The sequence below is a fragment of the Fringilla coelebs genome (genome assembly GCF_963513975.1).
Source record: "Fringilla coelebs genome assembly, chromosome: 12".
Classification (NCBI taxonomy): Eukaryota; Metazoa; Chordata; class Aves; order Passeriformes; family Fringillidae; genus Fringilla; species Fringilla coelebs.
Window position 1 is genome coordinate 12,436,624 of NC_140038.1, and position 12,906 is coordinate 12,449,529.

At 41.0% G+C, this 12,906-nt stretch overlaps 2 protein-coding genes across 3 annotated transcripts in view; both read left to right on the forward strand.

The window, feature by feature from the left end:
- Positions 1-4,775, forward strand: part of TRPM7 (transient receptor potential cation channel subfamily M member 7) — a 52,194-nt gene extending 47,419 nt beyond the window's left edge. For both annotated transcript variants that reach the window (XM_084214028.1, XM_084214029.1), the window contains exons 35-40: positions 486-769; positions 1,098-1,180; positions 1,504-1,709; positions 2,690-2,741; positions 2,834-2,940; positions 3,241-4,775. In XM_084214028.1, coding sequence (XP_084070154.1) covers positions 486-769; positions 1,098-1,180; positions 1,504-1,709; positions 2,690-2,741; positions 2,834-2,940; positions 3,241-3,371 — 863 coding nt within the window. In that variant the 3' untranslated portion in view covers positions 3,372-4,775. The remainder of the gene's footprint in view (positions 1-485; positions 770-1,097; positions 1,181-1,503; positions 1,710-2,689; positions 2,742-2,833; positions 2,941-3,240) is intronic.
- Positions 4,776-8,084: 3,309 nt separating this feature from the next.
- USP50 (ubiquitin specific peptidase 50) lies at positions 8,085-12,859 on the forward strand. The gene is made up of 6 exons (XM_084213808.1): positions 8,085-8,203; positions 8,608-8,803; positions 9,420-9,617; positions 10,123-10,265; positions 11,338-11,470; positions 12,046-12,859. Exons 1-6 carry the CDS (start codon positions 8,118-8,120, stop codon positions 12,208-12,210), a joined length of 921 nt encoding a protein of 306 aa, XP_084069934.1. The 5' UTR covers positions 8,085-8,117; the 3' UTR covers positions 12,211-12,859.
- Positions 12,860-12,906: the final 47 nt, after the last annotated feature.

A 12,906-nucleotide genomic window follows, 5' to 3' on the forward strand; every position in this document is an offset into this window, starting at 1 on the left:
CACAGCAAGTGTGAAACTGAAGTCTTAATCAACTAAAAGAAGTCTTAGAACGCTCAGAAATATATGTGAGTATGACACCTTTTCTAGGGCAACTCGCTTGATTATGAAATGTGGATTTAATTATAGTTGTCCTCAGAAATGGTGTTACAGTGATGGTAGTATTGTACTAACAGTTTTATAACAAATTCTTCTGGAAGGATTCCTTTAAGTTGTCTTCACTTGTTTGGACATTAAACATTTATTCAGTGTTCTTAATGCTGTTTGAACACTGTCATTAATAGGTCTAAATAGAAGACAAATTTTGCAGCTCTGTGAAAAAAGCTGCAGAGGGATCATCCCACTGGGCAGTTTAAATTTTTTGTTAATTCAAAATGTTTGTACTGACTTAACACTGCAGCTTGTTGTAAGCAATGGTGTGTTTTCAGTGCTTTTAATTTCAAACTTGGAAAATTCAGCTCAGCGATGGCTTTTGTGCTGTGCTGCAGGTGAACCAGTCACTGTGTATCGCCTTGAAGAGAGTTCTCCCAGCATCCTGAACAACAGCATGTCCTCCTGGTCACAGCTGGGCCTCTGTGCTAAAATTGAATTTTTAAGTAAAGAGGAGATGGGAGGAGGTTTACGTCGAGCTCTCAAAGTTGTATGCACGTGGTCAGAATATGATATCCTGAAATCAGGACATCTTTATATCATCAAGTCTTTTCTTCCTGAAGTTGTGAATACTTGGTCAAGCATTTATAAGGAGGACACTGTGTTGCACTTGTGCTTGAGAGTAAGTTCTGTCTTTGTCAATTATTAAACATGGACAGGCATTATATGTTAAACAGGAATTATTTTCCCACCTGTAAACTAGTATATACTTATTAGAATAAGAAAAAAAGTTAGTCTGGGGTTCTGTATGTGCAAAAGGGTTAAAAAAACTCTGCTCCAGGATGGCTTATTTAATCAAAGAGCACAAATTCTTAAAATACAGATATAATTTAAAAAGCAAGTAATCTGTTACTCTGCCTTGGGGGAATAGACACTGTTCCCACTGCCTGCTTGGCTCTGCTGTTCCCTGTTCTGTTAAGCAGCTAATGAGGTGTGGGTTTGACTCACAGGAAATTCAGCAGCAGAGAGCAGCACAGAAGCTCACCTTTGCATTCAACCAGATGAAGCCCAAATCCATCCCATACTCTCCAAGGTGAGTGTATTTAAATTGCCATTATATTGCATGCTTTTGGCTCAGGGCAATGCTTACAGGTTGTTAACAGATGCATCAAATATATTAAGATACTGATGTGTAGATATGTCTTGGAATGTTGCTGTGAAAGTGGCAAGCAGAATTGTCCTTGGCAGTATTTTCCACTGATATTTTCTGCACTGATTCTAATCTAGTGGGATAATCTAAATGGCTTTGTGTAATAGTTTAAAAGTATTTAAATTGTTAGTAAATTAAATAAAAATCTAACAGTAATGATAGATCCCTATTTTGGAACTATATTAATTAAGTGTACTTTTTACTAGGTTCCTGGAAGTTTTCCTGTTATATTGCCACTCTGCTGGCCAATGGTTTGCAGTTGAAGAGTGCATGACTGGAGAGTTTAGAAAATACAATAACAATAATGGGGATGAAATAATCCCAACTAACATGCTGGAGGAGGTTATGCTGGCTTTCAGCCACTGGACCTATGAGTATACAAGAGGAGAACTGTTGGTATTAGATCTGCAAGGTAATGCCCTGACTTTGAAACTTGGACTGGGGCCAAGTGGGTTTTTCTTTTGATAGCATTTTGTTAAGAATTTGTATGTTTGTAATAAACAACAAGCATTATTTAGTGCTTCTTCTTCTAGTTAGTTAGGATCTATGATTTTCTTATTTAATCATATTATGATAAAGATTGGAAAGTACCTCTAGGATCATTGAGTCCAGTTTTTACCCAGCACTGCCAAATCCAGCACACTCCATGTGCCCAGGGATGGAGCTTTTAAATCCCTGCAGGGATGGTGAATGCACCACTTCTCTGGGCAGCTGTTCCAGTGCTTGGCAACCTTTTCAGTGAATATATTTTACCTCATATCCAACCTAAACCTCCCCTAGTGCAACTTCAGGCTATTTTCTTGTCCTACTGCTGGGGACTGACCCCCACCTGACTGCAGTGTCCTTTCCAGTAGTTCTGTACAGTGATGAGGTGTCCCCTGAGCCTCCTCTTCCCAGCTGCTCCTCACAGGAGCTGTGTTCCAGACCCTTCACCAGCTTTTTAGTTCTAATAGAGTATTAAATCTTGCAGCAACACAAAAACTATAAATATATACATTTTTCCTAATGATATGTGCTATTAAAAATGCTATTTTTTGGCACATTTGTGTAGTGCCAATGTGGTAAGCTGGTTTTATCCTGAACTCTGTGCCAGATATTCTGCAGTGAGAACTGTATAGGAGATTTTTCTCATGGGTGAAAACTCAAGCTAGGAAATGCAAAAAAAGTAGATGGAAGAAATCTGAGAAGTACAAAGTGCTTTCTTAGGAGCAATTTTTTAAGGGTGGAGAATCATGTATAGTTTGGGCTGTGTTTGTTGTGGGGTTTTTTCTGTTTTTGTTCTTGGAAAAGCTGAGAAGTCATAGCTAAGGATTCCAAGGCTTTTTAAGATTAATATGTTTATGTAATCAGAAGTGTATCAGATTTAACTTTTTCTTCATGTGCTGTCTGAAGGTGTTGGTGAAAATTTGACAGATCCCTCTGTGATAAAAGCTGGGGAAAAAAGGTAAGGGTTAAGAAAGACTTAAAGCATTACATAAAATTTTCCCTGGAAAGAGCCCACGTGCAAGGGATGTTTATGTGCACTTTGTCTCCAAGGTCATACGATATGGTGTTCGGGCCGGCCAATCTGGGAGAGGATGCAATAAAAAACTTCAGAGCAAAGCACCACTGTAATTCCTGCTGCAGGAAACTGAAACTTCCTGGTAAGAGCCGCAGGACCCTCCTTCTGAGACACTGATGTCGTGATATGACATGATGATACATAATGAAATAGTCAAGGCATGCTGTGAAAGTGGAACAAGTAATAGACAGCAATTTTGTAATTTGAACTTAGGCTTCTGATTGCAACTATGATAAAAACATCCCTGTTTTGACAGTGCTTATCCTGGAATTCCTCTTCATAAGTGCATTTGCATATCCAATTCTGTACTAGACATTAATGCCCCATTGATTCTACTAGCTCAAGAAATAGTAGTCATTACAACTTTGTTCTGTTTGTACAGATCTGAAGAGGAATGACTACACACCTGACAAGATCATATTTCCTCAGGATGATGCCCCTGAATTGACAATTCAGCCTGGAAGCTGCACCAAAGATTCTGATCCGGCCAATTCCATTCGTCTGATGCTCTGACCAACTCAGTGGCTTCATTCAAACTTTGTGGAACCTCACCAAGTTGTCACTTACCTTTCCCTCATTGTAATGAAAAGAAAGACTTGTCAAAACAAGGATTACTGTCTTATAAATGGAATTTTGGCTGGTCCATAATCTAAGGACTTTACGACTTGTGATAACCATCTACAGAGCAGCATGGCAGCTGATCGTTCTAAAGGTGGAATAATGACAAGTACTTAAGATGTGTTTTTAAAGGGGCTTTTTAAGCAGAAAGTTTTATTTTTTATTTTATTTTGGTTTAGTGGAGGATTTTCTTCCCATAGTCCTGTGGTGGGAAATAGGCCTTCCACCAAAAGGATTTTGGTAGTTGATGTTTTAAGGTAAAGCATTTGTCTTTTTTGGCATTTGTCTTACTGTCAATGAGCAAAACCAGGAGAAAGCACCTACCTCTGTAATGCCAGAGTATTCTTAGAGTGTTTTCGGAAGTGTTCCACTAATATTTTCTCACCAGGTGTCTTTTAATCTGGCCTTTTGAAGAGGACAGAGCCAAATGAGGTGTACATAGGATGCCAATAGACTGAAGTTGAAGGTAGGAACTTGATCTGTTCCAAAAGAGAGAGAGAGTCTCCTGAATCAGGATTCTTTCAGCTTCATGACTATAAAACTGGGCTTGGTTGCTTTTGTTTTGTGAAATAGAGCCTGAATTGTGCATAATGAAATTTCTTGTTTTACACATTTCAATTTTATCAAGTCACTGTCAAATAGTAACAAAGCCATGATAGACTGGTATAATCATATTTAATAGAAGAATTAGTTTGTGCTGGTCCAAATAAGTTGCCTTGTAAGAACACAAGTTGGAAGTGCTTTCCCTTGTACGTACGTAGTGACTGCTTCAGAAGTTCTGCCTTCCAAAGATCTCCTAAAACCAGTGTATCGAAACCGAATGTACACATAACTTGTAAATGTATTTAAAATTGTGTAGAAAACATCTTTAATGTTATCTTATTTGTGGTACTTACTTAAGAGAGACTAGGGTTGGATTAGCATTGTGTAAAGTACGGGAGATTGCAATGCACCTTCATGCCAATAAAATGTAATTTAACTGTCCCAAATATTGTTGAGCATTCAGCAAGAAAAGAACCTGTTGTCCAACTGAAGTTTCATGCTGCGATTTTTTTTTTTTGTTACATAGGTACTAATTTGTAATTTTTAATTAAAAGGGCAGTATATAGCTCTATAAATTTTTTATTCAGTAGTGTATCTTATAGATACAGACCTAAGGCACGAACACAATAGTTGTTTAAATGGTGTTTTATGTTTGATGGGGAAAGGTAAAACGTTATAAGGATATAATACTGTATACATTTTGTATATCATTAAATCTTTAAAGAATCTAAAATAAATTTATTCTTGTTTACAGACTTCTGCTCTCTGTCTCAGTCTGAATGGTTATTTTGGTGAATTTAAGTAACTCTTTATGCAGAAAAGTAGAATTTGCCACGCTGGATCAAAGTAGCTGTTAGCCTTTGAGGTATCACAACTTTGGCCAACACCAGAAACTAGGGAGGTAAAGAAGTGAAAAAACTGTCATAGCTGCCAGACACATGTGAGGGGATTAATGAGTAAATGTGTCAAAAATAGCTCTTCACAATGTTTAATTAGGAGCTGCTTCTTCTGACTGCATCACCTCCTGTTGCTGGGAGGGAATGGGCAGATATTCCAAATGGATTTGCACCTTTCTAAAGTAACAGCAGCACTGAGTCTGTAAGCGTGACTGGCTCTGCAGATTGAGAGAGATTTCTAGAGGACTCTCTGGTGTTTTGAAAATGTGACCAAATTTCAATGTATGAAAGAAGAAAAACATTTTGAGAAAATTGTAAGTAAAAGCTGGGAAACTTTGTTTCTTGACAAATACTTAACTACGCACAGCTATTTTTCAGCTGTGTTTCTGCTCCTCAGTAGTTCTGCTTGTGACTCATTTCTTAGCAAAATAAACAGATGTGACCACCTTGTGACGGGTGTGAGAGATCAAGGGGAGTGCTCCTTCTGCTCAGTCTTGCAGTGACTCAGGCCTGAAGCTTTTTCAAGACCAAAAGGGATAAATGTGTTTGGGAAATGCCTGTAAGATTTGGACTGGTTACCACTGTTCACATTTCTGTACATCTGCCTGGCATGAGCAGTAGCTTACTCTGTGTGAGTTACAGCTTGAATTACATGAGAAGTGTTTGTCTAAACTGAGGGGGGAGAAATGTGTAACTTTCAGAAGTGATCTGCCTCATACTTGCAGGGAAAAAAACCATAAATGTCAAGTACCCTTTAGGGAAGGAATTGGAAAAGTGTGGTGGCAAAGGACAAAAACAAGTTGGTTTGAAAAAGAAGCCTGACTGTTTGGACAGTGCCACATCCTGCTGATGTTGGGCGGTAGGAACATGAAAACTATTCCATGGAATTCAATTTATTTGAGAACATCAAGTGTCACTCCTCTGCTGAAACCTCATCAGTATTGAAATGCTCTATAAATAGGGAGAAGTTGTGATCCTTTAGCTTTTAAATTTCCTTTGCATTACCAAAAAGGAGGAAAATGATGGAACTGGAACTTCTGATAACTATTCAAGAACTACAGTATTGGCATGTCTTAAAACGTAGCTTTTAAATAGAGGGATATAATTCAGACCCTCTCTAATTATTTTTTAGTCAAAATCTGAAATGCTTTAGTGAATTTCCAACTAGGAGAGTATTTAAAAGGGGGTTTATCATATAGGGAAATTAATAAGCTCCTTAATTTAGACTTTGGTGGATTAATTAAAAGTCGTTGTTGACTGCTTTCTTGCAGTATCTAGGAGGTGAAACATTCCAGAGAAAACCAATCCCAAATGCATTGTGGCAAAACAGATACAACCAGCTCTGGGGGAACTGTTTTTTTTTAGCTGTTGCTCAGCAGCCTTGTGATTTGGAAAAGGAGGGGTTTGGTTTTTAAGCCTGACAGTGATTTCCTACACGTTAAATCTTTGTGGCTGCATCTCACTTAATGCCATAACTCTTAACACTGCAGGAATGTGGAGAAGGAAAAAGACTACAGCTGGAGACTTAGTAGTAACAGTTCACATTAAGTGTTCCTAAAAGACCAGTGGGGAAAAAATAGGACTTTTTTAATATGTAACAAGGCCTCTGAAAGAAGTTCTTATGGTTGAATATTTCTTTTTCTGATTAATACTTTTCTTTGCAATAATCCACTTTGTGGTGAGAGTAATGGGAAGTTAATTCTCAGCCCCAGAGTTTGCAGTTGGTAGCACCCATGTGGATTTGTGTATTGTGCTACATTAAAATAGTAAGTCAAAGTCTTGATTCAGATTCCACAAAAAGTGAGAATAAACATATCCAGTTCCATTTACAAAAGTAAACCAGATTTTGAGGGGTCAATAGCAGTGACAGCTGTCCCAGGAGTGCTGGAGACATCCTTTCCTTGAAGTTTAACAAGATGATTAGGGTTTTTACATCAATTCATGGGCCTCTTCTGTGGATACTTGTTACTTCCCAAGTTGTCTGTTCAATAGGGAAAAATTGCTGCTCTTCAGTGGCATATGGAATTTAGAGATGAACTGCACTAACACAGCTATTTAAAAGCCATCTGCCATACCTTTTTTCCTTCCTTCAGGAAAATCTTCAGAACACCAAGAAACCAATTCAGTATGGTGTTTTGAGGTAGCTCCATCCCTTTATGATCTCAACACCCTCGGTTGTCACTGCCCTTCCAGCAGAGCGTGGCAATAATAAATCCTGATCCAAGTGAGCAAACATGGATAGAGGCGTGTTGGCCAAAGCTCCCTGCTCAGTGGAATGGGTGGGTGCCCCTCTCTTCCCAAAGTTTTCTGTTCTGGCTGGCACACAAGAGGAGATGGAGGCAGGCCTGGCCAGGTGTGTTCCCTGGCCAGTGTTACCAGGTGACATCACAAGGGGCTGGGGCAGGAGAAGCTGGGGTGGCAGGATGGAACATGGGACTGAACACACGGGGCACTGCTCGTCTGCTCTACGGAGATTGCTGCGGGTTTAGAGTTCTCTGCCCTGCCTCAGAATAGAACATCAGCCTCTAAAAAAAGAACAGCAACATTGGTGAGCAGATGTGGGTGGTCTAGAGTCTGTGTTCAGCATCTCGACTGTCTGATTGGGGATGGGGACACTTTGGTCCAGAACAGACTGATGCAGCCAGAAAACAAACATACTAAAATTTTCCTAACATGAATTAAGTAACATTTTATAGCAAAAATGTGAAGAACCACCTGCTTCCAGTAGCATCTGGACTGCAACCTATGGTTTTAGAAAATAGGTGAGTACTGTACCCAAGGAAATGAAATATAATGTAATATGCACCTGTTAAGCATTTTGCCCTAAAGATGGCTATTCACAAGTGGTGGTAGTTTTTGAATAATTGTGTATGGAACAAAAGAATGAATGGAATTTTAGGAATAACTCTTAAAACCTCAGCTGTTTAAAAATACCTCATAATGATGTATCTTACCATATTGGAAAGAGCTTAGTGGGTAAGATGAAGAGTCTTCACCACTATAAACCTGGTGAAAATAAATTTGAATGTAATTTTTAAAGAAGATACGATAGCATTTTAGATTTCCACTCTTGTGGATTTTTCTCATAGTAGGTTGAAGGATGGCATGGAAATGGAAGTATTCCCCCAAGGAAGAGCTGGAGGATATAAGCAGCCTGCACCCAGGGCTCACAGGGCTGCAGAACCTGGAGAACACGTGCTACATGAATGCAGTGCTGCAGTGCCTCTGCAGCCTGACCCCGCTCGTGCAGTATTTCCTCTCGGGGAAGTGGAACACAGCCCTGCACGAGTGAGTTGGATTGTTCTCAGTCCCGAGCTTTCTGCTTGGCACTATTTTCCTGCCAAAGGATATGTGTTGCCATGAGAATGTCCAAGGCACCTGCCAGCTTCCCCAGGCAGTTCCAGTCAGATTGGCCACCAGCTGGTTTCTTTCTCCTTTGAGAGCCCAGCTTGTTTCCTTACTGGTCCTTCAGCATGATACTTTTCTTCCCATATTGATGGAAATACCTGTAACTGTTGTCTGATGATGACTCCTACCACCTTCTGGGATCTGCAGAGTCCCTCAAGCCAAGTAACAGCTGCCAAAGCTGCATTGCACCAGCACCTGTTTTCTGAGTTTCTGCATTGTGCTCCCATTTGAAGGCAGACACTATTTTTTCATACATCACCTGAAATTCTCCCCTTTTTTCCAAGGGAGATTGGAGAGCCTGCGACTGCCTTTGCCTGTTTGGTGTCTGACATGTGGCTTGGAGAGTTTGACTATGTTTCCCCTGAGGCTTTTCATTCTGTCTTTGGGAAGCGGTACCCAGCTTTTAGCAGGAGGACTCAGCACGATGCACAGGAGTTCCTCATCTGTGTGCTGGATGACCTCCACGAGGCTTTCAAGCAGGTGAGAGCCCAGCTGTGGTGTTTTGGGAACTACAGCTGTTTCCCCTGCATTTCATGACTTAGGCAATTATTACATGAAATGCTATCATCCTCTTCTGAACTCTGTAATGGGGCCACTAATAACTTGCCTTTTCTACCCTTATTTCAGACCCATGTACACACAATTATTAATTTGCTTCTTGTCCAATGCTCCATCAAATTGCAGCCCCATCTAGATGACAATGCTGGTGTAGCTTCACTGTCCTAACCTCTCTCTCCCCTTTCTCCTTCCACAGTTAATGTTCTTCCACTTTCTCATCTGCCTGAAAACTTCAGGTCTGCCATGCCCCCATGTCTTTCTCCCCTCCAGAGCCACGGATAAAGAGCTTTTCAAGCAATTAATGCTATCAAATGTCTGAATTGTTGTGTTTTTGTTACTTATCTCTCAGAAAATGAATCAATCTTATTCTACATGTATGAGCCATCAAGTTAAGTAACAGCATTTTAGAGCCATGTTCTGTGGCAAGACTAACAACTGATCAACCCAGGGAGTGGGCAGCACCTATTAAAACCCAGTGAAGGTACTTCTCAATACAATTACTTATCTACACTTTGTCAATTTTTTTCCTTCTGTATAGCCAAGCCAAGAAAGACAGAGTTCTGCTGCAGGAGCAAGCACAAGGAGTAGCAGTGGCACATCTATTATAACACACTTATTTGAGGGACAGCTCAGTTATGCCATCAGGTGTCTGACATGCAGATCCCTCAGTGACAAACCTGAGAGCTTCACCGTCCTCTCCCTGCCCATCCCTTCCACCAGAGTGTGCTCTCTGCAGGTACAACAGCCAGCACATTCCTGCTGGTTTCTGCTTTATGTGGGAGTAGAGGCTTAGACTAATAGGTTTTATTGGAAAAATGCAGGGGTTTAGTTACTTTGGTCTCCTGGGCACTAATGGAGAGTCTTGGATCTGGTCCCTAGAGAAGTGGGGTGTCTTCACTGGTCTCAGAACCATGAATGCTGGCAAGGCTACTGGAGCAATCCTCACAAGGTACCAGGGGATGAAGGATATTAAGATCATTCAATAGCAGCCATGAAGGTTTCTTCCAGTCATCCAAGTATTTTAGGCTTCTCCCAGTCTTGGGACCAGTCTTCTCACCTGCCTTGGTGGGGAGCATGGAAGCCAATGTTGGCCGCTTTGTCTCGCGGGTTGGTAATGTCAGCCTTGCTGCACCACACTTTGGTTAGGAGGAGCAAGTTCATCTCTTACATTGCTTACCACCTTCACGGGTGGAGGGAGATCTGTTCAATCAAGTGATGTTTGGTTATTTTTCCTTTGACAGGACTGCCTGGAATGCTTTTTTCAGCCAGACACACTGACTCGGAACAACCAAATCCACTGCTACTGGTGTGGAAGCAACCAAGACGCAACAGTAAAGGCCTCCATAACCAAGGCACCACAGATCATCATCTTTCATCTAAAGAGGTATAGTCTAAGTGGGGTAGGACACAGCCAGCTCCTGGGTAATGTGAGTGATGAAGGACAGTCCCTTGTGTTTAAATCTCTGTGAATAAGTGGGTTAAACACTTCAGATACCTGAAAGCTAAAAGGGCATCTACAGAAATACAGCTGTCAAACATGCAAGTTGCATTCCTGAATTTCATGTACGGTGTTCTGCCTGTGTCCTGCAGGCCACCAAATTTCTCCCTGTACTTGGGATCCGCTCTCCAGAGGAAGAAAACTCCACCAAGCAGTGACTGACTACGGCCCAGTGCAGTGGCTCATCCAGTCCCTGTATGATCCCTGTGAATCAGTTCCTGTGGCAATTCAGAGAGCCTGTGGCTTGGCTTCCAAAAGCAGACTGACACAGTGTTTGGCTTGCTGCTGCTGCAGTTGGGACACTCTGGTTTTGTTTATCCCCTTACTAAATCAGGCCTAAACAGAGTGGTGCATCAGCAAGGGAGCACCTGATTAGCTTAACAGATTTCACTAGCCACACATAACCAGATTCTTTATTCTAAAGAATTTTTTTTCTTAACAACTTTCCATCTGGGATCGTTTGACTTCCTAGAACTATGTTATTTGAAGTTTTTATTTAATTTTCCATTCAGCATCTGCTTTTCTTACCATTCTCAAAGGACACGTGGTCCCCAGCTGCAGCTCTTGGTTCCACTGTAAATGTTTAAAAGTGCACTGATATACTCAAAGTTACAGAGGGAAGAGGGATGAGAGAAGAGTTGCATGAGTGAAGAGTTGACGCTGGCACTGCAGTCCAGTCCAAAATGTTTAGGACAGAGAGAGAGTGATGGAAAGATACAACTTCAGGGTTTTACTGAAGGATCAGGAAGCAAGAGCTTTGCTTTTCTTGCTGGACATGTCATGTGGGTTTAGTGCATTTTCTGTCAGTTTACTGCAATACACAACATTACCAGAGATCTTTCAAATGCTCAGCAGTCAGTTGTTAGTTTTCCCTCCTCCTAGGAAAGTCAATTAAACAATGACCACAACACAAACAGAAGCTGAGGGTCATTTAAAATAATTCAAAAATTCATTTCAGGTTTGCCTGGCAGGACAAGCACAGAAGGAAACTCTCAACCACTGTCTGCTATCCGTTCAGCGATCTGGATCTCTCTCCCTACATCTCCACATCATGTCACAACAATACAGAGTACAGCTTATGTGCTGTAGTGGTAAGCCTTGCCCTTTCTGCTTTTATTGGGAATGCCCTGCCTCATGGAGCAGATGAAGCCTGTGTTGGTTTGGACTTCCTGTATCATGATTTATAATTTAATGTATGTTTTGTTGTACGCTTTTTTCTACCAGCCATGGACATAATCCAGTAACAGTACGTAGCTGAAGGACAGAGACATTATTTCTCCTTCTTCCCCAACATCTCAGTTTTAAAAGAATGCATTCCTGGCACATAATGCCTCTTCAGAGTAAACTCACAGGCTGATCCAGCATGAATCCTGTTTTTAAATAAGGACATGGCTCACAACAATGGGGTCCTCTTATAGTGACCTGTATCAGGACTAACAGTTGGGTTGCAAATGTAACTGCAAAATAAATAAGCATGATCATCATCCATTTACTCTGTTTGAAAGAATTTATTTGAATTAACATTCCCTGCCCTAGGCCAAAAGGGGCTAGAACCCTCTGTGCCATCTTTTCCAAGTGCATACATAAAACAATTGCAGTTCCTAGGTTTGCCTGTAAGGAGACAGAAGAGGAGTCTGGTTTTAACAGACTGTGTTGTTTGTTACAGAACCATGCTGGAGATCTGGATTATGGCCACTACACGGCCTTCTGCAAGCACTCAATCACCAAACACTGGTACAGCTTTGATGATGCCCAGGTCACCAAGATCCCAGACTCTGCAGTGCAGGCTGACACAGCTTACCTCCTCTTCTACATCTCCCAAGGCTACTGACACCCTGTTAGTCTTGAAAAGAAACACTGGGTAGGGCAGCACCTAGAACTCACCAGCAGCATTAGCCAACTCCTGTTTCATCAATAAACTAGAGCATGTGCACCACTGATCAGCTGTTGTGGTCTTTCAGGAAGTGATTCCTAGAAAGGACAATTACAGCCCTAAGCCATGAAGGAATGTGCATCTGCTCCATGTGCACAAGGGCCAGGGTTGTTTTTTCCATGACAACCTTCTTGCACCCTTCAAACAATACAGATGCACTTACCTGGAAATTCTTGTTTTTCTGCTGGTTAAGTATAGTAGGTTGTTCTAAGCTGCCTTTCAGGAACTAACAGAAGGATACCAAAGTGAAAGCACACAACCAGACCAGACTGTGCTACAGAAGAGAGGATGGAGTGACCATTAATATAGAAGAAAGAAAAAGGCATTGCTCTACTGATGTCATTTTTGTTTCTCCAGCACTTCAAATTTGTTTGCAGCTTGCAAGCTTCTGGAAAACAATCAATATTGGTCTTAATTCCATCAGCAAGACAGACAGAGACAGGTAAAAGCTCAGAACGTAAGACTTTTGAATGACAACCTTATCAGAAAAGGAAAACTAACCCTAATCCAGAGCAGAGAAATACGTAAGATGCAACTAAAAGAAGTTTTTAAACTAATTAGCTCTATACAAAACAATATTTTTATCTGGAGAAC

Excerpts from the sequence above, each read along its gene's own strand:
- USP50 (XM_084213808.1), top strand. The coding sequence starts at position 8,118 with ATGAATGCAGTGCTGCAGTGCCTCTGCAGCCTGACCCCGCTCGTGCAG. Across the intron at positions 8,204-8,607 it reads TGGAACACAGCCCTGCACGA|GGAGATTGGAGAGCCTGCGA; the intron begins GTGAGTTGGATT and ends CTTTTTTCCAAG. Across the intron at positions 8,804-9,419 it reads TCCACGAGGCTTTCAAGCAG|CCAAGCCAAGAAAGACAGAG; the intron begins GTGAGAGCCCAG and ends CCTTCTGTATAG.